The 26,753-nt window shown below is 43.7% G+C and overlaps 1 protein-coding gene and 1 long non-coding RNA gene across 4 annotated transcripts in view; one reads left to right on the top strand and one right to left on the bottom strand.

The window, feature by feature from the left end:
* Nucleotides 1–17,828, top strand: part of LOC133380921 (cholinesterase-like) — a 32,519-nt gene extending 14,691 nt beyond the window's left edge. Inside the window, exons 2-4 of the mRNA XM_061619148.1 lie at nucleotides 4,261–5,749; nucleotides 11,094–11,242; nucleotides 16,623–17,828. Coding sequence (XP_061475132.1) covers nucleotides 4,261–5,749; nucleotides 11,094–11,242; nucleotides 16,623–16,642 — 1,658 coding nt within the window. The 3' untranslated portion in view covers nucleotides 16,643–17,828. The remainder of the gene's footprint in view (nucleotides 1–4,260; nucleotides 5,750–11,093; nucleotides 11,243–16,622) is intronic.
* Nucleotides 10,379–25,537, bottom strand: LOC133380923 (uncharacterized). Of its 3 annotated transcripts, none has more exons than XR_009761586.1 (3): nucleotides 25,187–25,537; nucleotides 11,020–11,129; nucleotides 10,379–10,693 (listed from the first exon to the last, which is right to left on the bottom strand). It is a non-coding gene; the product is annotated as an uncharacterized LOC133380923 (long non-coding RNA). The 3 variants fall into 3 exon arrangements; XR_009761584.1 differs by lacking the exon at nucleotides 25,187–25,537 and adding an exon at nucleotides 23,226–23,849; XR_009761585.1 differs by lacking the exon at nucleotides 25,187–25,537 and adding an exon at nucleotides 21,188–21,764.
* Nucleotides 25,538–26,753: the final 1,216 nt, after the last annotated feature.

The following is a 26,753-nucleotide window of genomic DNA, read 5'->3' as shown; positions in this document are numbered from 1 at the left end:
CCCTGTTTAGATCTTGTAAGTTCAGGTCTGTGGCTTCCTTTATGGAATCAATCCAGCTCTTGTTTGGCCTTCCTCTTTTTCTACTCCCTTCTGTTTTTCCCAGCATTATTGTCTTTTCTAGTAAATCAGGTCTTCTCATTATGTGTTCAAAGTATGATGATCTCAGTTTCATCATTTTAGCTTCTAGTGATAGTTCTGGTTTAATTTGTTCTAACACCCAATTATTTGTCTTTTTTGCAGTCCATGGTATCCGCAAAGCTCTCCTCCAACACCACATTTCAAATGCGTTGATTATTCTCTTATCCATTTTTTTCACTGTCCAACTTTCACATCCATATATAGAGATCGGGAATACCATGGTCTGAATGATCCTGACTTTAGTGTTCAGTGATACATCTTTGCATTTGAGGACCTTTTCTAGTTCTCTCACAGCTGCCCTCCCCAGTGCTAGCCTTCTTCTGATTTCTTGATTATTGTCTCCATGACTGTGCCGAGGTATTGATAATCCTGGACAAGTTCAATGTCCTCATTGTCAACTTTAAAGTTACATAAATCTTCTGTTGTCATTATTTTGTCATACAGCTGTAGTCCTGCTTTTATGCTTTCCTCTTTAACTTTCATTATCATCATAGTCTGTGGGTGGGTAGGAGGCGACAAGGGAGGAGGTGGGGAGTGAGACAGGGTGGAATGGAGAAAACAATTGTTTTAAAAAATGGAGTGGAGGGGAAAAGGAGCCGGAGAGCAAAAACATGGATAAAGGAGGAGAAGGGGGCAGCAGCAGAATGGAGATAAAGAACTATGGAGGTGAAAGATGACAACATGTGTGTGCTTGCACTTGGCACACAAAGTGGCCTCCACCACCCTCTCTGGCTGCTGTGCTGCATTTGCAGTATTTTAACTTTTTGCATCTCAGGGGAAAATGTTTGCTTGGGTGAATGTCCCTTAGCTGATGGCAGGGCAGGGTCTGGGAGGTGGTTAAGTGAGAGAGATTATGCTTGCTGGCTCAGTGAGGGGGTGGCACTTGGTTTGATGTGCAAAGCTCTGAGTAGTGGCCTCTGCCTCCCTCCCCACCTCCCTTACCAGTGGAGAGACCACCATTGCTATAATGGATAAAAAGAATTATTCTACTACCTCTCTGTATGTGTATGCTTATTTTTAATGTTGTTTTAGGCTACTTAGATGCGCAGCAGCCAAGGCCAGCACCTTGTAGGCGGTTTTTTTTAAAGTAACTGAAATGTAACTGTACTGATTACTTTTGAGAAAAAGTAAAGTAATCAATTACTTTTAGAGCAGTTGTAATTGTAACTGTAATTACTACTTTTTTGGGCCATGTAACAGTAACTGTAATTTATTACTTTTTAAAAGTAATCTTCCAAGCTCTGCTTCTAACCAGCATTTGTGGTTCATTTCAAATCTTGCAAATATTACAGCATCCAGCACAGCACATTCCAATTGCTACAACAGGCAGAAAAACCATTAAGTGCTTCGCTAAGACCCTCAGCCATTGTCAAGTGGTCCCTGAGGGGGGGAAAGTTTGGGACCCACTGTTTTATTATTTATTTTATTTGTTAGATTTATATCCTGCCCTTCCTCCCACTAGGAGCTCAGATGAGAGGTGAGGAATGAGAAGAACTGGACAATGAAGGGAGGTTCTCCCCATCTGATTTGTGGCTTTCCCATTCTGACATCCTGCTCTCCCTCCTCCCATGCAGCAGTTAGGCTTGGCTTTTTTTTAAAGCGTCCACTGGTGTTAAACAATGGGAGTATTTTAAAAGCCAAACTGCTGCCTGGGGTGTGTGTGTGAGGGCAGTTTAGTGCTGGTGACAGCTAGGGAAGAAAGGCAATTACTGTAAGGTGTGTGTGTGTGTGTGTGTGTGGGAGAGAGAGAGAGAGGCTGTGTACACACAGTACACACACCATACATTTAAAGGATGTTTAAATGTATGGCGTGTACACAGCGAAAGTCTGGATGTGTGGAAAGTTGGTGTGCGTGTGAAAGAGAATGAGAGACAGAATGGGTGTGTTTGTAAATGAACAGATGTGTGGTTATGTTTGAGAATATGTGTGGGGGTTGTGTGTATGAATGTGTGTGTGTATATGAATGAGAAAGCAAGAATGTGTGTGACCATGGTGGCCCACCCACCTTTTGCATTGGGTCCTACTACCAGTGGCATGAAGCCCCCTAAAATCAATCACAAGGGAATGTGGTCCTTGGGCTGAAAAAGCCCACCTACATTTTAAAGAAAGGCATTGAAGACAGCAATTGTACACACACACCCACACACACACCTTTGGCCTCCGCTGACTGTTAGTGATTGTTTCAGTCCCATTCCTGGTCCTCTTGAGGCTGGCCCTCTTCTTTTAACTTTTCAGCACAACTTGGAAGAAGCTTCTGGTGCATGAGCCATAGTTTGGCCACCCTTATTATAGCACATTAGTAGGAACGCAGGTCATACAAAGGATATTATTGTCCACCTGAAGAAAAGCATCATGGCCAATAATATTAAGTAGATATGGAACCAAAAGGAAGGTTTTCCTGTGCCACCTATAGAGAGAACCAAAGTGCCCCAGGATTTGTCCTTTAGAGATCTTACTCCAATTTGTTTATTTAATAAATATGTATCCAGCAGTTCCCTCAAGTGGTGGCTGACAGCAATAATGCAAATACAATAAAATATAATAAACTGGCCCAGGCTCAGTGCTCTTCAACATTTTTATTATTGACTTGGAGGAGGAGGTGCAGGGAATGCTTATCAAATTTGCAGATGATACAAAATTGGGAGGGATAGCAAATACCCTGGAGGACAGAAACAAAATTCAAAGTGATCTTGATAGGCTAGAGCATTGGGCTAAAAACACCAAAATGAAATATAACGGAGATAGATGCAAAGTTCTACACCTAGAAAAAAGAAACCAAGTGTACAGTTATAAGATAGGGGATACTTGGCTCAGCAATACTACATGCGAGAAGGATCCTGGAATTGTTATTGAACACGCTGAATATGAACCAAAGTGTGATGTGGCTGCAGAAAAGGCAAATGCTATTTTAGGCTCCATTAACAGAAGTATAGTTTCCAAATCATGTGAAGTACTAGTTTTCCTCTATTCGGCACTGGTTAGCTCTCATCTCCCCTTCTCTCCTGAGTTCCCACAGAATGTACTTCAGATGCTGGATCTAATCCAATCCAGTGGTTTCCAAATTTTCCTCCCCCAAGGACCACTTGAAAATGGCTAAAAGTCTTAGTGGAGCACTTAATGATTTTTCTGCCTGTTATAGCAATTGTAATGCGCTGTGCTAGATGCTGTATGATTTTTAAATTATATTTGTATTGCTTCTTTTAGTTTTTATATTGTATTTTATTGTATTACAATCTGAATTCCATAGAATTCTGTATAAAATGCAATAACAGACAATAAAGTACAACATAAGAAATAAAAACAATAAAAATACAATTAAAAAGCAATAAAAATACAATTGAAAATCAATATGAATATTTAATATGCTGCACCCACAGTTCTTTACAGGTCCACCAGGGCCCACCTGAATGAACGCCTGATCTGATCTAAACCTGAAAAATGAGGGGAGCATATAGGGGTCCCCAGCTCCTGTGCTTTATTTCTGTTGGGATAAGCAAGCTTGCATGACCTTTAATGGGGAGATGCCCCTTCTAGCCAGAACATGGGGACACCTCTATGCTTATTTACTGTGATGTAACTTCCTAAGGCTGGGGCTGTTAATTCTTCTCTTCCTCTTCTTTGTTAAGAGATATTGATCTGTTATTAGCATAATTCTCCATTAAGCCACAGGAGAGAGAAGCATCCACAGGCTTCTCTCCCAGATGATCCTAATCCTGGACTAAAATCTACTACCCACTTCTATCTTTTCTCTCCAAGCTAGAACCTATGTTTCCTGAACATATGAAAGGTTGTGAGTAAACATTCTTAATACTTTTTACCAAAGAAGACTGTCTCTGTTGTTCTTTCATTCAGCCAGTCTGTATGAGGGGCAGGTGGGCTGGTTAATTCTCATTCCGCTGTTGCGAAATATATACTCTGCTAAGAAATAGAATGACTAAACCATTTCTATTTCATTTAAACCAAACAATTTCACCCCCATATCTCATCTAGATCTCTAAATCTATTTAACAAAATGTACATGCTGCTTACAAGACCTCTAAATAAACAGTCTAAAATAGTCATTCAAAATACCAATAAAAACATTAAAAACAAGTTACATTTTAACAAATCTGTTCCTTTCAGTTGCCATGATGTCCAGGCTGTGCCGAGCACTTTCATGCCTGCTCCTGCTGGGCCTCAGTTCCGCCTCTGAAGAAGATACTGTGGTGGTCACAAGCAGCGGTCCCATCCGAGGCAAAAGCCTCATGACCGCTTCTGGCACGGTGACAGCTTTCTTGGGAATCCCCTATGCCGAACCTCCTGTGGGGAAGCTGCGTTTTCAGATGCCCAGTCTCCACCAGCCTTGGAGCCACATCCTGGAGGCCATCAGCTTTGGTAATTCCTGCTACCAAGAGAGTCTAGAGCCTTCCAGCTATCATGAAGAGCTAAACTTGGAATCTACCTTGCCACTCTCTGAAGATTGCCTGTTCCTCAATGTCTGGGTGCCTTATCCTCGACCCTCTGCACCAGCCCCTGTCCTTGTCTGGATCCATGGAGGTGGTTTTTTCAGTGGGTCTGGCTCCCTTGATAGGAGCTTCCTAGCGGCCACTGAGAATATCATTGTGGCTTCTATGAACTATCGGCTAGGTGCTCTGGGATTCCTCTCACTACCACCAGAGGCTCCAGGGAATGCTGGTTTGTGGGACCAACATCTGGCATTGAGCTGGCTGAGGGAGAACATTGCTGTCTTTGGAGGAGATCCAACCCACCTCACTCTAGGTGGTCAAAGTGCCGGGGCTGCATCAGTTGGTTTCCACCTCCTTTCACCAATGAGTCAGGATCTCTTTGCTCAGGCCACTTTACAAAGTGGAGCTGCCATTTCCCCCTGGGCTTGGGTGAGGTCTGATGAAGCCAAGGTCAGAGGACGAACCCTGGGCCAGATTGTGGGCTGTGCTGAGGGTGATGACAGAACTGTGGTAAGCTGCCTGCAGGAGAAAGACCCAGGAGAGATAGTGAAGAAGTTGCCTATCCTAAGACAGAAGGCTTTGTTGGATACGCCCTTTGTGCCAACGACAGATGGGGAGTTCCTTCCAGATGACCCTCGGAAACTTCTGGAAGCTGGGAGATCCTTGGGCAAACCCATCCTGACTGGCTTCACCCCCGATGAAGGCTCCCTCTTCCTCTCCGAGAATGCTCCTGGTTTCAGCCTATACAGTGACAGCCTGATTAACCGCAAGCAGCTTTTGGAGGGCCTCCATTTGGTGGCCCCAGAGATGCCTGAAAGTGCCATTGAGGCCGCAGCATTAATTTACAGTCAGGAGGAGCATGGGGAAGAGAGGTATCGGAATGCCTTGGTCAAAGCTTCTGGGGACTACCACTTCTTGTGCCCTGTGGCTGTAGTGGCCACCCAGATGGCAGAAGCCGGAAGCCCAGTTTTTGCCTACTCCTTCAGTCACCGTCCCTCCTTTATGTCCCCAGTCGCTGACTGGACTGGAGTGCCCCACTGTGCTGAGCTCCCCTATATGTTTGGCGACCCACTTTCTATGCCAGGAGGCAACTTCACATATCCAGAGGCCGAGGTCATACTGAGCCAAAGAGTTATGAAGTATTGGGGACAGTTTGTAAGGACTGGGTAAGTGATCCCTCCCACTCTCACAATATTTACGGCTCCACCAATGCTACCATCACCACCTGCAACAGACGAGTCCCTTGTTCTCTTGGAGTAGAAGGTTCCCATTTTGACATGGGCCTCTCTTCCTCTCCCACATTTTGAGAATGAGGCTGCATACATACTGTACATTTAAACCACATAAAAAGCACACACCCCCTCTAATAATCCTAGGAGCTGCAATTTACTACAGAGCTACAATTCTCAGCACCCTTAGCAAGCTACAGTTCCCAAGATTTTGGGTGGTGGTGGTGGAAATAAGTTTTAAATATATTGTTATGAGCATGGGGGTTGGGATGGATTATTTCTGTGAGTCACCTTTCCAGCCTCTAGTTTGGAATCCTGTGCCTTGGAATGAGGAACTCTCTGCTGGTCAAATGAGTCTTTTGTTAACCAAATAGATTGGCCAGGTAAGATAATGGGCCGATCAGTTGCCTAGCAACAGAGAATGGGCCAGGAAGACCCCTTTTTGTCATTTTAAACTCTGCTTGTAGTTTGGAGTGTGTTCTAGAGAATGGCTGGGGCTGCAGGCACGCAGAGAGGCTATCCCTCTGCACCATGGCTTTAGGATGCCTCTTGCAACCCAGATGGAAAAGCTGGGTATTGGACTGCTGATGCATTGAACCCCTCCATTCTTGAGCTCAGGTTGGAATGTGTGTAAATAAACAAACCATATTTCATAAAGACACCGCAGTCTCTGCTGACCTTCTTCCCAAAGGAAACCAAACCCTGGATGAGCGCAGGGACCCCCGAAATCTCACCGCTCGGAGATTGGGGGAGGTGCGCAACAATATGGTGTGTTCACAGCCCTAATCTCTTTTCTTTGCTTATCATAATCTGTGGTTTCCGAAATTAGTAGGAAAGCAAAACTCTTTGCAGCCTTCCCCCCAAATTTCATTTTTAAATATTTATATACCACAAAGACTTACAACAACAATAAAAAGTATAAAGATGAATATTCCTAAAAGCAGGTGGAAAAAGAAAGCTGTGGTCTTGCTGCCCTGAATATTGAGAGAGCCATAAGAATACATTAAACAGTTTAGTTCTGACCCCCAAACTATGCTATGTGATCTTAACAAGCTCAGGGAAAGTAAACTTGAAATGAGTTCAAGACATTCATTTAAGACCTTGCTTTGAGCCTCTCTACATGTTGGTGTTAGTCTGGACTCCAGGCAAGAGTCAAGGATGCATTCCAGCCAGGCAAGAACACTCAGAGGTGTGAAACAGGGTCAGTGAGGGAAGGTTCCAAGCAGGGCCAGCTCCAGGAATGCCGGGGCCCTTGAGCATCAGCTTGCCCTGGGCCCCAGCGTGCGTGCGTGTGGGTTCGCGTTCGCGTTCGCATGCACCACACCCCCACCTACCTGTCCCGTCTTTTACTATTGCCATGTGATGCATTTGCGAAACATTTTGCTGATAAAATCGATCGCCTGAAGAGTTCGATCCTGCACGCCGTGGACACAGGAAGTTGGCCAGAGACGGCCAGTTGCATTCCAGTCCGGTGGGATCGGTTTCAGCCTCTTCCCTCTGAGGAAGTGGACAAGGTGCTCTCTACTGTGAGACCGACCACCTGTTTGTTTGATCCTTGCCCCACATGGCTCATCCTGAGCTGTAGAGAGAGACTGAGCGAAGGGATCAAGGCGGTGGTAAATGCCTCCTTGGAAGAAGGGGCACTACCACCTGCCCTCAAGGAGGCGGTAATAAAGCCCATCTTAAAGAAGTCCTCCTTGGATCCCCAAGATTTGAATAACTTCCGCCCAGTCTCCAATTTACCATTTTTGGGCAAGGTGATCGAACGCGTGGTGGCCAAACAGTTACAGACACACTTGGAGGAAGCAGATTATTTAGATCCATTCCAATCGGGCTTCAGGACTGGATATGGAACTGAAACAGCCTTGGTCGCTCTAGGGGAGGAGGTTTCAGACCCTTGGCCTCTTAATTGTGGTGTGCCACAGGGTTCTATTCTCTCTCCCATGCTATTTAATATCTATGTAAAGCCGCTGGGGGCCATCATCAGGAGATTTGGGCTGCAGTGCCACCAATATGCGGATGACACTCAGCTCTATCTCTCATTTAAGTCCTCACCGGAGTTGGCTGTGGAGACTATCTCCAAGTGCCTGGAGTCCGTAAGTGAATGAATGGGAGGTAACAGGCTGAAACTGAACCCTGACAAGACCGAGGTACTGCTGGTGGGAGACAAGAGAAGATTAGGAGATATTGACCTGGTGCTGAATGGGGTTAGTTTGCCCCTAAAGGACCAGGTTCGCAGCCTCGGAGTCATTCTTGACTCCCAGCTGTCCATGGAGGCTCAGGTATCAGCAGTGAGCTGGACAGCTTGGTATCAATTAGATCTGATACGGAGGCTGCGACCCTATCTTCCGGTTCATCTGCTCCCGCGGGTAGTGCATGCCCTGGTCTCCTCTCGCCTAGACTACTGTAATGCGCTCTACGTGGGACTACCCTTGAAGACGGTCCGGAAATTACAGCTGGTGCAGAATGCGGCGGCACGGCTGATTAAGAATAGCTGCCGGCGGGATCACATCACCCCAGTGCTTGAAGATCTGCATTGGTTACCAGTTGTTTCCCGAGCCCAATTCAAGGTGTTGGTGTTAACCTTTAAAGCCCTACACGGTTTCGGTCCAGGGTATCTGAAGGAGCGCCTCCAGCATCACCAAGTATGCCGCCTGATGAGATCAGCCTCTCAAGACCTTCTCTTGGTCCCACCAGTTAGAACAGCTAGACTGGTGTGGACCAGAGAGAGGGCATTTTCGGTTGTGGCCCCTGCCCTCTGGAACTCTCTGCCATACGACCTACACCATGTCCCCTCCTTGGCAGGTTTTCGCCAAGGACTAAAAACATGGCTGTTTCAGTGGGCATATAGAATCCCTAGTTAATTTTAATTCTTCAGTGTATAGATGTGGGTAAATTGAACATGTTATGATTGTATTTATATGTGTATTTTAAATTTTAATTATGTACGCCGCCTAGAGTGGCTGTTTATTCAGCCAGATAGGTGGCCTAAAAATAAAATTTTATTATTATTATTATTATTAACCAAGATGGCAGCCACGGTTTCCCTAAGGGGATGAAGCCTCTGCTGCCATCTTTGTTGATGGCACGCATGTGTGCTACGTGCGGGTATCTCTGCCATCAGCTAAGATGGCGGTAGGGGCTTCAGTACCTTAGGGAAACCGTGGCCACCATCTTTGTTAAGGGCAATGGTAAAAGACAGCAGACAGGTAAATGGGGAGACGTGGGGGCCCGCGGATCATGGAAGGGGAGTGGAGGGGCAGCTGAGGGGCCCCCTGTAGCTCCAGGGGCCATCGGGCCAGTGCCCAACCTGGCCGCCCCTTAGAACCGGACCTGGTTCCAAGGACCAACTAGAGAGGCCTAGAGCGCTGCATTCAAGCCTGGGGCCTGAGGTTCCCTACTCTTGAAGCTCACTGGGTGACCTTGGGCCAGTCACTGTCTCTCAGTCTAACCTACTTCACAGGGTTGTTGTGAGGATGAAAGGGACAGGGGGAGAGCCATGTACATCACTTTGAGCTCCTTGGAGGAAAGGTGGTCTATCTCTATGTAATATGTTTGTAAGCTGTCATGCTGTCACGCATGAGGTTGCAGTGTGGTGGCAGGATGGCAGGCAAGCAAGGCGAGGGAGTAAGGGAAGCAAGGATGGCAGGTGGGAGGGCAGATGACAGGCGGGGGGCAGGTGAGTGGGCAGCAGCAGCAATGCAGGAGGCAACTAAGCGGTTGAGGTGAGGTGGTGACAGCACCAGCCTGGGCAGGTGGGAGGCCAGTAAGCTGCCTAAATGGGGCAGTAGTGAGTGCCTGGGGAGCCATTTTGGAGTTGCCTCTGTGTGTGTGTGTGTGTGTGTTTGGGAGTTGCTGTGTATGTGTTTGGGACTGCCTGGTGTGTGTGTGTGTATGTGTGTTTGGGAGTGCATGGTGTGTGTGTGATTGGGAGCCTGTGTGTGGGTGTATGTGTGTGTGACAGTCCTAGGGGGGGTGAGAGCCCATGTGTGTGTGTGTTTGGGAATCCCTGTGTTTGTGTGTGGGGTTTGGCATACAAAGCATGCAGGGGCAAAGTCCCTAATAAACTAATAAATCTAGCTCCACCATGGAGATCTCCTGTCCATTGTCAGCTGATTAGTCTTAAAAAGTTTCAGATACTCAACCCAAATCAACTAAGACACACTTTGTGGACTTTGCAGTGTTAGGCTGCAATCCAAACTCCTGATCTTCTGGACTGGAGGGAGTTTGCATGAAGGTATCTGTCTCCCCACCTTTCATGACTCCATCAGCCTCCACTATCTTCTGCTAGCAGGGCTCTACCAGTGAGGAGTGCTGTAATGCACCTACTTAAATGCCAGGTGGTGGAATCTACTGCCAGCAGTATCCCTGCTGGGGATGTTGAAGGAATCTGTCGAAAATGAACTATTGAGTGGATTTACTTTAGTCTGCCATTTGATCCCTATCATGGCATTGACTCTTTCTATGAATGCTTTCCACCTTATTTCTCTACAACAAAAGCTTTTTTTTTTAAATGCACTCATTATATATGAATGGATATGTAAATTAAAAAGCAATTTACATTATTTACATATTCTTTGATGTATAATTGCTGTCCTGACAGGGATCTCATTGCTTTTCTCTTTTCTCAAGTGTTGCTTATTGACTTTATTTTGTGAATACACTTCCTTTGCTTACAGGCACTAAAAGTGTAATTGTAATACTAATTCAGTGCATTTTCCTTCCATATAAATGCTGTTTGATTGTAGCCTTAATCCACTTGCTACTGTGAATTTTTAAACCAGTGGAATACATCACTTATTCATGTTTTCATCACATGGAAAGAAGATATTCTCTGTTGACGTGATCTGTGTTCCTCAGTTAAAGTTTCAGGATTTCAAGCTGTCAAACAGAAAATCAGGTTTACTAGAAACATTTAGAACATAAATTAGCTTGAACATGTTTCAACAGCCTAAAATAGCATTTGCCTTTTTTTGCAGCCACATCATATTCTGTTGGTTCATATTCAGCTTGTGATCAACAACAATCCCAAGATCCTTCTCGCATGTAGCATTGCTGAGCCAAGTATCCCCCATTTTATAACCATGCATTTTGTTTCTTTTTCCTTTAAAGAAGGTTTAAGTGAGGTAAATTGCTTTGAGATTTTTTTTTAAAAAAAGACAAAGAACATAGAAATTATTTAAACAAACAAACAAGAGATAGCTCACCAGCTTCCCTCCTTTCCCTTGCTCTTTCCCTCCTTCATCTGGGCCTGACTGGTAACGTTTTCTTCCTTTCACAGGTCTCCTGATGGGGAAAATGGCGGACAATGGCCCATCTACACAGGAGAGAGTTTTTTCCGTATTAGCACAGAGCCAGCTCAGACCGAGGAGGTGTCTGCCACTTGTTACTGTGGCTTCTGGGAGTGGCTAGCCATTGAAGAATCTAGAGGTAAATAGTATGATCCCTGGGGAAGTGGGAGGAAACCCCACACATAACCCAATTGAAGTAGCCTCTTGTTCAATGTGATTTGGGAGTATCTGTCTGTAAGGCAGACTTGCTCCATCCACACCACTTTGTCACTTTAAGATGTCTCTGAGTTCTCTAGTGCTCTGAGTTGAGAAGGCGGAAATAGGTTTTCACCATACAGTGGAAACCCAGGCCACATTCACATCGTACATTTATTTCACTATTATTCCACTTTAAACAGCCATGGCTTTACCCAAAGAATCGTGGGAAGAGTAGTTTGTGAAGGGTGCTGAGAGTTGTTAGGAGACTTTTATTCTCCTCACAGAGCTACAATTGCCAGAGTACTTTAACAATCAATCCCTCTCAGTGGCGTATCGAGCATATTTGACACCCGGAGTGGATCATTTTTAACACCCCCCTCCTCTATACAACAAAATTATTTTCAGTAATAATCATGAAAAGAAACAAATAATAATGGCCAGAAAAGAAACGCAGTGAAAATGTTCTTGTATTGAACTTCGTACATATAATCATGCCAGTAAAATAATTAAATAAATATTACAGTACAAAAAAGGAAAAAAGTAATGGGTTATTACTTTTTAATTACATTAATGTATTTTTTGAAAAAAGGGGGGGAAACTGTTCTAGAAGCATAATTATTCTCTTTCATTTCTCGTGGCTAAGTAGACTCAAATGTCCTGGAAGCCTGACTCAAACATCCACAAAAATGACATTTTAAAAATAATCCACCTGGATAAATTTTACACAAAAAACAGAGAAAGAAAGTTTGCAGTGGGTCAATCATTTTTGTTCACTGACATGTGGATCAGCTTCAAAGGTAGTTAACCGCAAATAACTCAGATATAGGAGGCTAGTGAATTAAACTCTTTTTGCCATGTGCTTGTGTCTTTATATTAAAGATATAAAATTGTTCAAGATTCATCAGTGTTTTGGACCCAATATCATTACTACTTCCTAAAGAATATTCCCACTTTAGGAAAGTCTCCCCCTTTGGTCCCAGGCTATGGTCTGAAGCTAAGCAGGGTCCAGTCCGGTCAGTGCCTGGATAGGAGACCGCCTAGGAACCATATGTAAGCCGCCTTGGGTTTCAATCATGAAAAGAAAGGCGGGGTATAAATGTAATAAATAAATAAATAAACATCATTTCAACAAAGGGCACTTTTGTTTCTTTTACAATCTGCAATGAAGCATGCACAACATGTTTTGGCTATGGTCCCATGGAAACCTGCAGCGCAATTCTATACATATCTGGCCAACTGGGTGAGGGGAGTGGTAAATGCCTCTTTACAACAAGGCAGAATTCCAATGTGCCTAAAAGAGGCAGTTGTAAGACCTTTGTTGAAAAAGCCCTCCCTGGATCCCTCTATAATGGGAAATTATGGGCCAGTCTCCAACATACCATTTCTGGGTAAGGGAATAGAGCGTGTGGTGGCTGCCCAGCTCCAGAGATTCTTGGATGAAACGGATTATCTTGACCCATTTCAGTCTGGTTTCAGGCCCAGCTACGGAACAGAGACGACTTTGGTTGCCTTGGTGGATGACCTACGCAGAGAGCTGGACAGGGGGAGTGCGTCCCTGTTGGTTCTGCTGGACCTCTCAGCGGCTTTCGATACCATCGACCATGGTATTCTTCTGCGCCACCTTGCCAGGATGGGACTTGGGGGCACTGTGTTGCGGTGGCTTGGCTCCTTCCTGGAGGGATGAACCCAGAAGGTGGTGCTGGGGGATTCCTGTTCAACTCCTTGGCAGTTGACATATGGGACTCCTCAGGGCTCAGTTTTGTCCCCCATGTTATTTAACATCTACATGAAACCGCTGGGTGAGGTTGTCTGGGGGTTTGGGGTTCGGTGTCATCAGTATGCGGATGACACCCAACTCTATTTCTCCTTTCCACCTAAAGCCAAGGAAGCTGTCCTGGTCCTAAACCGGTGCCTGGCATCAGTGATGGACTGGATGAGGGCGAACAAATTGAAATTAAATCCAGACAAGACAGAGGTGCTCCTGGTTAGTCGAAAGACAAATCAGGGAATAGGGATTCAGCCTGTGCCCAGCATGAATGCGGAATGCTCTACACCTTTGTTCAGCATCTTGACCAATCTTAACCTGGTAAGAGGAATCTATAGCCTGAAAATGGGCAGTTTGCTGGAGAGAGATGTGATTGTTTTTCACTGCCTTCTAATCTCAATCAATAATAAATGTATTGTACTAGCCAAAGGTCATGACAAACTTCCAATATAAAAAAAAGCAAAAATGACACTTCAGTACTGGAAGGGATTATCAAATGCATAACAAGTGACCAGCTGTAGGTTTGCTCAATTCTTTGTTCTTCAGTAGTTCCTTTAATATCTGAAAATCTCTAAGCTTTCCTTTGCAACTGCAGTCTCAGCATTATGTTGTGATAGGATACAGACCCAACCAAATGCTGTGTTATGGTTGTCAAAGCAACCAGTTATACCAGTCCAATAGTCTGTTGCAGAAATCTACTGTCATTGGTTAATAAAAAAATAATATGTTTTAATAAACATAATCATCAAAAGGTTAAGATATGCTAATTTGTATGCCATTATATCATTCATTTCGGATACTCTCTGTCCTGCACACCTCCTGGGCAAGCAAAGCCTGAAGCTGACTTGCCAGCAGTCAAGTCACCACCCCTTGTTGCATCAGCCAACACTCAAATCTAGTTCTCTGCAGCATGAGGCAGGCACACTTCACTTTGACTGACACACGCAGCATACTCAAACTTCAGCAGCTGCATACGAAATCAGGAGGTCGCCGGAGCTGACACTCCGTGCCATATTACTTCAAATAGAACACATCCCCCCCGGCTGTGAGCACCCATTCTTTCTTACAAACAAGCACCGTGGCTTGAGGATGAAAAATGCCGCTCATTTGTTCTGATACTTTCGGCTGTGCGGTGTCGCCTGCTTACCCAGTCTCCCGAAGGGCAACCTGTTCCTCTCCCCCAGCATGAGGTTGAACAGGGGGTTGTATCTTTTAAGCCTCTTCCATTGTCCAGTGGAAAGGAGGATTTTGGACACTTCAGCATAGACACCGCTGTTTTCATCTCGCACCACAAACATATACATCTTTCAACCTGAGAAAGTGAGAGAGGGCAAGGGAGCGCCCACAAATGCCCAATCCCAGCCGGATCAAAAAGCAAGGCTTGGACTCGCTGATTAAAAAAGGGATGCTCACAGGGCCGGTGCTATCACTAGGCCAACTAGGCAGCTGCCTAGGGCGCAGACCTCAGAGGGGTGCAGAACTGACCTTTGAGGGGCAGTTTTATACAGATTAGTTTTTTTAAGCCTTGTAAAAATGCAACTGACAATTTATATTTTTTATTTTAAGATAAATACCACAACAGTGCAATGGAATATAATTAACTACAACTCCCATCAGCCCCAGCCAGCATGGCCACTGATGGGAGTTGTAGTTCAAAAAAAGTAACTTTTCCAAGCTGTGGCTCTAATCCCACCCTTTCAGGATTGTAGCCAATAGTGAAGCCAGGGTTGTGTTTTGCTGAGCCAGGCAGTGCCTAGACTTCATTGCAACGTCAGAAAATTTTGAGATTCTCAGTTTGAGTAAGTAAGAATATGGCTTACAGTTTTTTCCCTCTTGTGTGCAACTTAGAGTCAGACCCTGGGGGCTATTGAAGAGAGCAATGCTTTGAAAACCTTTGCAATATGAACTCCATTAGGAATTATATCCCACCTGTTCTGAGCCTGTGGTTCTGAAACCCACTTTGCCAGACAGTCAACTCAATCTCTCTCTTTTAATCAGAACTATTTTATTAAACCAGAAAACACAAAGGTACACAGAAACTTCAAAGAAAGCATACAGTCTCTGGGGATGGTGAACTCTGGCAGAGAAATATCTTCTGAGAGAGAGAGATAGGTAAAAAAGGAGTGTTCTCTTCTGAGGCTACTAGGCCTGCTGCCTTCACTCATGACTGCCTTCACATGACTGAAACAAACTGAGGCAGGTTTTGGAGGGAAAACTAACTAACCAATTAAAGAGAGGGGTGATGTCACTTGACAGGAAGTTACTGTAAGGCTAAGGGAGCATAGAGACAGAACTCTAGAGTTCCATAACTCTCTACCTAATAAATGCCTTGTTTAGCACAACAGAAGGAGTCTCTCTATATACAATTCTAAACCCTGCGGAGGCAGCACACCACCCTTCCTCTCAGTAGGAGCCCAGGGCAGCAAACAAAAGCACTAAAAACACTTTAAAAATCATAAAAACAGACTAAAACACTAGGCTCCTTTCTTCCTACAGAGGCTTTCCAGTGACTGGCCTAGCCTGAAGGCACTTAAACCCTTCTTGCCTAAAACAAGTAGGCTAAATTGTTTGTGCAATTTGTGCATAATTTTTGTTATATCTTATAAATTTCTGATAATATTTACTTTTATATTTTGAAGAATTTTATCATTTTTGAAGTAAATCATTTTTAAAAATGATTTGTGTGCTAAAACATTTTCTGTTGTATTTGAGAAAGATAATCAAAGATTGTTGTATTACTTGCAATTTGAAATAAATTTAGCAGTTTCTAGTTTTGTGCTTTTCATTTTTTCTACAAGACATCTGTTTTTGAAAATTGAAGTTAGCCATTTTTGGGGTGTGTGTGCAAGTAGTTAGCCTTGCCTAGGGTGCAAAATAGCCTGGCACCGGCACTGGATGCACAGTGATGTCTCTCAGCTGCCTCAAAAAAAAATTAAAACCGGCATTACAAGACATACCCCCCTTTCCACCCCTTCTGCCAGGCTCAAGAATTAGTTGTAAACCATTGGAGAAAATGTAGCAAGGAAGGGCTGCCGTTGGGTCAGATCCGCTACAGACAAAGCACCCCCTTATTGCCTGCCCCCACTGCTTCGCCCTTGGTACGCCACTGATCCCTCTTCCCAGGTAACTTTGGGAATTGTCTGTGATGGGAACAGGGGTCTCCGAACAACTCTCAACACCCTTACCAAACTACACTTCCCAGGATTCTTTGGAGGAAGCCATGATCGTGGAATAAATGTATGGTGTGAATGTGGCCCCAATAGTGTTGTGGCCATTTGTTTCCAAGAGGAGGAAGTTCCTCCTTTGAGTCCCCCCACAATGGGCAACACTCATTGGTAGGGCTACAAGTAGAGTCCTCCTCCCCCCCTGCTGTTAATCTCAGGACATGGGATGTTTGGTTATTGGGAGAAGTGTTCTACCAATTTCCATTACTTTCAGTATGGTGCCAAATCAGAAGGTAAGTGATTCTACAAAGCAAATGGGAATTAAGTTTGCAATCCCCAGGATCTTTCCTGCTATAGCTTTATTTAACCAAATGTATCTTACTGTTTTCCAGACTCAGACCTTATGGCTTAAGGAAGAGAATCTCTTGTTGGTGAAATATCTGAAAATGAAGGATGTGGATTGCACTGAATAATACATCTACCCCCAGCTCTCCTAGCCTGAAACTCAACTGCACAATATGGATCCTGCAGTCCAGTTTTACTTTTTGTGGTGGAAGAGACATCTTGAAGATCTCAGTTTTCACGTAAAAACAAAAGCAAGAGACAGAGAGTGGGAGGAAGAGAGGGGTGTTTTCAGGCATTTTTAATAATTAAGAATGCCTTTAGAATATTATTTCAGCCGTTGCACTAAAGCTGCCATAGCCCTCAAGCAAATAAAAGAGGCCAGCAATCTTGACAATGTTTGGAGTCTTGTGATTTCTTTTCTATTATTATTATTAGTAGTAGTAGTAGTAAAAGAAATAAAGAAGAATATAGAAAGGAAAAGATACAATAAAATATTAACAAAGATAGGAAGAGTTATCTTTCTATATATCACCTTCATTGTACAGCTTTCACCATATGCTGAAGATGTACCTCTTTACTCTGACCTTTGACAGTTAAGGTATTCTGTTTTTTGAGACCCTCCACCTTTACTGAATTTATATTGATTCTTCTGTTTTGGAATGGTTTGATGTGTTTTATAAGTGTAATGATTTCATCTGTGTTTTTATAACTGTTTTCTGTTATTGTAAGTTGCTCTTGGAACTTATGGTGAAGGCAAGTAAGAAATCATATAAAATAAATAAACAGGTAATTGATGCCAGGTGGCTGCCATCTTATATCTCCCAAAATAAATTGCTTGACATTGACATTGATCCTTCTAATTTGCAAAATACAAGATGGAGGCCACTCACATCCCAAAGCACTACTAGCAGCACTGCCAGGAGAGCACATTTGGCGGGAGAAGTTGAGACACTGGCAGTTGCTGAGGGATTCAAGTGTGACCAGCAGCAACAATGCCAGGTTGTGGGGGAGCTGAGGGGGTGCAGCAGTAAGGACTTGATAGGTGTGGAGTACATGTCCTTGGACAATATGAATTAATTGATTGGTTAGGAAGCAGGGCTTCCTGAAATCCCATAAAGAAGCAGCCAGTTGGCATTGGTTCATTGCCCTTCTAGGATGTGCAATGGATAGCAAGACAATAACATTTATATGAAAAATACCCAGGTCTCATTTAAGGATTGGAGAGGATTTTGATTCAGTGTGCATTTAGAGGCAAACGTACTGTATATGCACTTTCCAAAACAATACAAGAACTGAATTGGAGTCATCCTTTGAAATTTTCACTTCTCTGAAGTTAATATGTACTTTAAAATGCCTATATTGTTGAAAATAACATACAGACATGCATTCTGTTAGGGGAAATTGCTTTGCAAAATTGCCTATATTAGGCAAAATTATTACAAAATTGTGTGTATTGGGATAAATTTGTACAAAAATGCTGATGAATTTTCATGAGGACTTTAATTTTTTTTTACAAAATGCAGTGAAAATGAGGAGAACTGAACTGAAAATATAAGTAATTGACAGTTATTCCCATTCCTAGTCAATCAATCAATCAATCAATCGCCTTTATTGCATAGTCAACAGACCATAGCAGGCACTCACAGCAAGATACAAATACACAGAGAAATACATTTTACAATTGTTGTACACTTTCAAAATCTCTTACAGTGCACTGGCTTACAGTACTTACAATACAAAGTAACTATAAGCTGTATCAGATGACTTCAGGTAGTATATAATCAGGCCTTCGGACATTAATGTCCTTTCTGATCATTATTGCTTGATTTAAATATTTGGCCACACTCAAGGTAACTGATACATCGGAGCCCTGAATAAGAATCATTAAAAGTGTACTGGCCGATCACCCAGGATAATTTAAAAAAATAGGGTTTAAAATATCTCTCCTGAGACCATCATAAAATTTGCATTTAAAAAGGACATGCGTGATCGTCTCCACCTCTTGCACGTCACAGGGACAAAATCGAAGATTCCTTGAGATCTTTTCATACCTGCCCTCCAACAATCTCGAAGGAAGGGCATCACAATGAGCCAAGGTAAAGGCCCGCCTATACTTAGGAATAGACAGCCAATACAGATATCGCATCCCTTCCAAGCAGGGCAAAACGGGCAGTCCCAATGCCCTGGGAGAGCACGGCCCCGTGGCAGCTGCCACCAATTCTTGATTATCTATATCGATTAGGCGTTTTTTAACCAACGCCTTGGCCGTTTGGAGGTCCATCTGTAACAATTCTTGAGGTAAAAGACCAACTGACTCAATTTTCAGCCTAACCAGTTTAGGCCACGTTGCATTAACAGGGTTATTTAAAATCTGTCGAGCATAAGACTTTGGAGAAAGCTTAAAAAAACAGCGTAACCAGTAATAAATTGTATGAAGGCATGCTAAGCATTTCAAGGAATTTAAACCCACTTCCAGCATAAGAACGACCCCTGAAACACATTTAGGGACACCAAGTATAGATCTCAAAGCAGCATGCAGAGGTCCTTCTAAGGACTCCTTAAAGTAAGGGGACCAAATCGGAGCACCATACAGCAACATCGGAACAATTTTTGTCCTAATTATGCGTATAGCTGCCGGAACATATCTCCCACCTTTAGAAAGGTAAAATCGTATTAGTGCTCCCAGATTTTTTCCAGCTTTGGCTTTTATATAGTTAACTTGTGGTTTCCAACTACCCAACTCATGAAACCACATTCTCAGATATTTATAGGAATTAACCTGTTCAACTCTCCCAGAACTTAAATACCGGGGGAATCTGACCTTCCACTTTGAGAACACAATAACCTTTGATTTTACATGGTTAATTGTTAAAAAGTTATCATTACAATAGGCCGCAAAGCCTGAGAGCAATCTTTTTAACCCTAACCTGGTAAGTGATATTAGAACTGCGTCATCCGCATATAGAAAAATGCACACTTTATCGTTCCATAATTTGGTGGAATGGGATTGAATCGAACTCATAGCATTAGGCAGGTCAGCCAGATATAAATTAAAAAAAATAGGTGCTAACACACACCCCTGCCTTACTCCTCGGGTAGAGCAAATTTCGCGAGTGAGATGACCACGATAGTTACATCTTACTTGTATCACAGTGTTATGATACAGTGCCGCTATCAGGAGCAAAAGTCTCCTATCAATATTTAGAGAATCTAATTTGCTCCATAGGCAACTTCGCAAAATTGAGTCAAAAGCTGACTTTAGGTCAACAAAGGCCACGAACAATTTGCCACCAGGGGACACTGCATATTTGTACACCAACTGGGACAGGACCAGACAATGGTCAAGAGTGGAATGGTCCGATTTAAAACCAATCTGTTCCTGGCCCAGGATATGATTAGCGCCTGCCCACGACTTTAGCTTAGAACCCAAGTAACCAGCATAGATCTTACCTACCACAGAGAGCAAACTAATAGGCCGATAATTATTTGAATCACTTTTTGAGCCGCACTTATAGATTGGTACAATGTAAGCTCTCAACCAGGATATTGGAATCAAACCGGATTCATTAATTGTCGTAAATAGAGAGGCCAACACAGAGGCCCACCAACTTATGTTACAATGCAGCATCTCCGGGAGAATACCATCTGGTCCAGCTGCCTTACCTTTCTTAAGTCGCATAAGCAAATCAACGATGACATCAGGATCAACCAGATGCCACTGTGGGATTTCAGACGAGACAGAAAAGGGGAGGCTAGGACTTAAAATGTCCTCATTATTAAAAACCACTTGAAAATGCTCCTCCCATATGTTGGCAGATATGTAACAGTCGAGGCTTTCCTTACGATTAGTCAAGGCCCCATTGACTAGCTGCCAAAAGGACCTGGTGCTGCGTGTAACAGTTGCAGCTGCAAGCATATGCCAAGAGTCATGAGCAGCTTCCTGGTTTTTTTTGACAATAAGTTTCTTATAATCCATGCGCAGTGCATAATAAGAATGCTGGAGTTGTCGTCCGTTATTGTTGCGGTAGCAATGATAAGCAGCATGAATTGACCTCATATTCCTACATTCACTGTAAAACCAGCTATTACTTCTATTATCTGGATATTTGCGAATGGGGACAAGAAAATTTTTAGATAATAAACTGACCCCCTGGATCAGCTCCTCATAAAAAGCCACACCCGATCCCGGTGCTTCCACCAGAGCCAACTGAGTTACAAGATGGTTAATATGGGGAAGTTTCAGAAACTCGAGAAATTTTTGTTCTATCTCATGGGACCACTTGATTTTGTTACCAACGTTCAAGGGGAATGATCTTAGGGATGGCAAGGAGAATTTAGGTAATTGAATATCTCCTGAGACAGCAAGAAAAAACTCCAGTGGCAAGTGGTCGGTATCAGTGTGAGCTGCAACTCTGAACAAGGAGCTCTCATGCTTTAACACACACGGAATAATTGACCACACTCGACCCCCGAGAGGAAATAAAGGTGAATTTACCCCACTCATCCATTGCACATGATCCATTTAGAATACACAGGTCGTGTTTTCATGTAAACTGGAGCAAGCCAGTTCCAGCCAAGTTTAGGTGTTTATCTTTGGAATGGCGAGCCTTACTTCTTAAATTTCTCCTATCCACATTGGATAGGAATCCAGTCCGAGGAGCATCCTGAAGGTAAGTCCCTGTCCTTGCATTAAAATCACCAGCCAAGACAGGGAAAGCTTGGGGGTAAATAGACAGACATTGTTCAAACAAGGAGTCCAGTCCAATCCAGTCTGACAAAATAATCTCCCTGTTTGAAACAGGGGGGAAATAAATATTAAACAGAAGTAATGACAGCTGAATCGGCCTTAGTTCTACAAACAGAGTCAAAACCATCAAATCATTTCCCATTAAATCCTGAACCAGAACTTCAACTAATTTGGCATCTAGCGCAGAGGAAACCAAAGTACACAATCCTTGCCTAGATCTACCCTTATTCTTACTTGGCAATGCTGGGATACTAAACGAAACAAAACCCTCAATAAAGACTTGATCTCTACACCAAGTTTCCTGTAGGAAAATAATATCAAAGTTGTTTAGATAGGCTACGAGGCTTGAGTCCTTACTCTTAGAATTCCACCCTGCAATGTTCCAAGAAAGAACCTTTTAAAAAGAGGACACCAACGGTATCTCCAGTCAGTCTTGCTCCTCAATTTCATTGAAGCATGCCATGGAGGGCTTCAAAACACATCAATTGGTAGATTGAATACCTAAATCACTCAAATGAGTTACAGGTGTCAAGGAACTACTCTTGTGAATTGGGGAGCCACATTCCTGAGAATCCAAATAGCGTACTTCCAGCCAATCAAAGGATTTCAATTCTGATGTTATACCTTCATAACAAAACAAAAGATGTTGTATATCCTCATTAGCCTTAGGTGGCGACGGTTGTGATGGCACATGCAAATTCTCCCCCTTGTATAAACACACAGGGTCCCTAATTGCTGGCTTCTCAGATGGCTGCATCACTACTATATCAGGACTTACTGCTAAATAACCCTGCTTAAACATAGAATATCCCTCAGCAGAGTGATTTGACCTGCTCCCCCTGCAAGGCTGGATTAAACCGGTAACCCCCGGATCAAGGGCCATGGATTTCTCAAGACAACTGAGGTTTGACCAGGGCTTATTAACATTTGCCTCAGGCAAAATTCGATATGGGTCATTTAGATTCAGCTTCCTATCATGGGTACTCAAACTAGTAAGCACAGATGTCAAGGCCGCCAGCTTAGCCAGAATCCCACATTGCTCCTGTTCCGGAAGCTGCCCAAAGCTGTTAATAAGTACAAGTTCTTCCGGAAGGAAATTCTCTAAACCTAAACCCCTCTCACACACAGAGCCTCCTCCCCTACTGTGCGTAATCCCAGCATCCGGCACCCCCAAATTGCCCAATCCTGGTTCCACTATCAGTGGTTCCAAGGTAGGGCTTGCTCCATCAGCAAACCCTTCATGCCCAGGGCATAGGACCTTTCTCCATGGAATCAGAGATATAAGAGGAGAAATATCTCTGAAATATCATTTAACCTCCATGCCCTCTCTTAAAAAAATGTGCTTACAAGAAAGGACTAAGTCCACGGTAGAAGCCCCAGCAAAAGTGACCAATGCCTGTGCCGTCTGACTGTTATAGAAAAGATATTCAATCTTCCTGAAAGAGTCTGGTTTCAGCAAGATCTTAACTACGGGTGATAAAAACTTTGATAAATGAACTTTACAGTCCCACTGCAACAACTGGCCGTAGGGTTTGGGATAATTAGTAAAAACCAGGGTCCTATTGTCAAGTTGTAGGCTCCACTTCCTATTCTCAGGTATTAGAGGCCGAGAGCTTATATGGTCATTGCACACCTCAACATCAGTTGAGGGGACCATTACAGAAGAGACTAGATACATATTTTTCTGGTGGTATAACAGAGCCGTTTGTGCCTCACAAGGGGTTGTAGTATCTAAATTTCCTACACAACAGACCCCTTCTGATTTTGGATCACCCCTATTGCTTTGAGATTTGTTGTCTTTGTTGCTCCGCAAACCCACAGTTTCCCACCCCCTTTCTTCGCACTTGTCAGCTCTGCACCGAGACAGCAGTGCAGGCGGGGCTGGAAATTCCTGGGTATTTACCAGGGCGGGAAAGTCCTTAGCTGGCAGCTGGGTCGTAAATCTGCCAGGCTAACGAGGATGAAGCATGATAAGGGCAAGGCCCTTTCCAAGCTTATGTGCCAAGCCAGAAGTCCAGAAGAGACGTCAGTAGAGGTCCGGGTTCAGTTGCCGAGGGGTCAGTCCAAGATAAGGTTCAGGGAATCTGGAAACATACAAAGCCACACCTGATGTTGTAGTCAGCAACAAGCTGAAGCCAAGGTTTGTCTTTTAAGGAGCAGGTTTGTCAGCAGGTGTGAGCCATCAGCGTTTTGGCCTTAAGTGGACAGGCCTGCCCCTCTTCTGCCTGACCTTCTGTTGTCTATGTTCTGCAGGTGAGGGGGGAGTATCCCGTTCACTGTCTGTGTCTGGTTGAAGGGCTTCAGCTGTGTCTGGGGTGCTCTGCAGCTGAGAGGGAGAAGGAGCTGGGTTCTCAGGAGTTTCCTCCATTTCTCCTTCTGGGTCTGCTGCTTCTGGGTCTGCTGCTGCTGTTACTCCCCAGTCATCCTCGTCTGATGAGTCCTCCGACGGGGCCATGACAGCACTCCAGCAATTTAAACAGTTTTTTATAATTCATTTTTGAACTCTTCCTGGAATTCACAGCAGCTTTCATATTTTTTGTTTTCCTTTTTCCTATTGTTAACACCTTAGGATTTTTTCCCTCTTTTTACGCCCTCGTCCCTTCTCTGCTGACACCACCTCATGATAATCTCCAGGACAGTTATTTAAATTATTTGAATTAGCCCCGCTTAAAGGGCTGTTGCCCAGCCTTGTAGTTTCACACACAGACAGCCCAGTGGTTGGACTTAGTTCTGGGAGGGGGCTTAGATCATTTTCCTTCTGCATTTTTGGAACCAAATCAGGCGATGACAACAAAGTAGGGGAAGGCTGTATAGAGCCCCTTTCTGCAGACAGAAAAAAGGATGAAAACAGTGAGAGCTGGCCCATACATTCAACAAAAAGGTTCTTGATTTGCAGCAAATCCTCAGTCCATCTTACAAAGAGGCTCTTAAGCAGCTCAAGATGGGAGTTTAAAAGTTCAGCCATCGTGTTAGGATCTGAGCTATCAGATGTCGCTTCGATTGGATTGGTAGAATGACAAGAGGAAGAGGCATAGGGCTGAGATGACAAAAAATTACAGTCGTCCCTGGGGAGTTCCTGAGGGCTGGCCAAGATACTGGAAACTGGCTGAGGATGGCAGGGGGGACGATTAGCAAGCTCCATCTCCGCCGCAAGAGAACATTCATTAGTCTTTCCGCTGTCTCCAGATAACACTTTCATTAGACACTGCGGACCAAGTGTCCATTCTAAGCAATTTTCTTCCTTCTCTAAATTCGTTGTATCCAAGGGGCCTATAACAGATGTAATTGTTGACTTGATGCAATAGAATTTTGCTTTGGTTATGTTTTTTAATGACCAACGATATATCCTCTGTCATAGGAATCATTCCTAGTTGCTTGTATTTCCTTCTTGTAAGGACCATAATGACAAACAGGAACCTAGCTCTTTAACTTGTAAGTCTATCGGCTGCTGTTCCTATTCAGCGCCTGGCGTGCAGTATCACCAGCCAAGGCCACAAGTGTAGAGACAGTCAAATGGCCAAACCAAACCCATGTTATTTCATATCTCAAGCATTCCAAGATAAAGCCGAGTCAAAAAACAATCCCAAGCCTTTGAAACCAGCGAAGCAAGAACGCACTACCAATGAGCAGCAGTTGAAGCAATCAATCACTGGCACAGTTCATTAATGGAGGAAACAGAAGCAAAAGTGTTTCCACTTTTCTTTAATCTTTTAGTCAATTACCAGCTAAATTAGTTGGGCAGAGGCAGAAGCAGATGAAAACAGGCAGATAAAAACAAAAGAATGGCAAAATAATAAACTAAAAAACTACGGCTTATTCTCCTTATCAATCAATACTGCAGGAGCTAATAAAACAACGTCTTACCGAGAAGCGGCCATCTTTTCCCATCTGTACCTTTCCCATTCCTAGTCTCATTGCTTCTAATACGAGCAAGAATATACTTTTTACCATAACTTGATGGAAGGCAAATGCTTTTTATTTATTAAAGCTTTTTATTTATTAAATTTCTATCCCCCCTTCCTCTCAGAAGGAAAAGTAGTATAAAACATTCTAAATCAATAAACAAAATATGTTCATAAGGCCTATCTAGTTCAGCATCCTATTCTCACTCTCGGCAACCAGATTCCTCTGGGAAGCCTGCAAGCAGGATGGGAGCACAGGAACACTCTCCCCTCCTGTGATTCCCAGCAACTGGTATGCAGAGACATACTGACTCCCACAGTGTAGGTAGAATATACCCATCATTGCTAGTAGCCAGTGATGGAAATGGAAATGGACTGCCTTCAAGTCGATTCTGACTTATGGTGACCCTATGAATAGGGTATTCATGGTAAGCTGTATTCAGAGGGGGGTTACCATTGCCTTCCTGTGAGGCTGAGAGGCAGTGACTGGCCCAAGGTCACCCAGTGAGCTTCATGGCTGTGTGGGGATTTGAACCCTGGTCTCCCATGTCATAGCCCAACACCTTAACTGCTACACCACATTGGCTCTCAGCTTTAGATAGGGACTCTTCTTTTTCAAGGCCATGAAGTTGCACATCAGTGATTATGGCTCCTTTAGCATTCCACAGCCAAGCCAAGCCTCTGTTTTATCTTTGATCCTAACCATGGACTTCCACCTTGCCAATGCATAGCATCCTCCCACTATCTGGACAGAATCTGGGTGGGCATTGCTTTTTTCCAGTTAATACAGTCACTATCTGTCCCTGATTGTTATTTATTAGCTTTGCAGGGAACACAGTGGTCTGCTCTGTATTTTGTTTTCCCCTTTGGACTGAGCTGTGGCAAAAACCCATTGAGAAGGGAGGCAAGTCTGTAAAATTCAGAAAATCCACTTGCTTTTGATGATGGGTAATTGATCTGGATTAGGTTCCCTCGGCATGTATACATCTAATTCTCAAGCGACAGTTGACCATTCAAGGTTGTTGCAGGAATCTATGTATTTCCTGCATTTAGGGCAACCTCAGGTAATCTTTTCCTTGGAGTGCCGTCACTCTCCTCAATTTTCCTTTCAATAGTGGTAGAGATCCTGAACCACAATAGCTCCAGGTAGAACTTCAATCTAAGATCCCCCCCCGTGTGTGTGTGTGAGAGAGGGGGGGGGATCTAATATGGACATCACATGTGAGCGCCCCCCCCCAATAGTCTAGTGACTTGCTTCTGGATTATTTGGCTTTGGGTGTGTAATTTAGCCTGTCCTCCCAGTCACACTTATTATTGGAAAATTACTTTTAAAAAGCATTAAATTACAGTTACAATTACATGGCCCCAAAAGTAGTAATTACCATTACAATTACAATTGCTCTGAAAGGAAGTGGTTACTTTACTTTTTCTCAAAAGTAATCACTACGACTACATTTCAGTTACTTTTTAAAAAAATGGCTACAAGGTCCTGGCCTTGGCTGCTGCACATCTAAGTAGCCTAAAACAAC

Source organism: Rhineura floridana, chromosome 3 (assembly GCF_030035675.1).
Source record: "Rhineura floridana isolate rRhiFlo1 chromosome 3, rRhiFlo1.hap2, whole genome shotgun sequence".
Lineage (NCBI taxonomy): Eukaryota > Metazoa > Chordata > Lepidosauria > Squamata > Rhineuridae > Rhineura > Rhineura floridana.
Note: the sequence above shows the minus strand (reverse complement) of the source record. Positions and strands in the feature narration are given on the sequence as shown.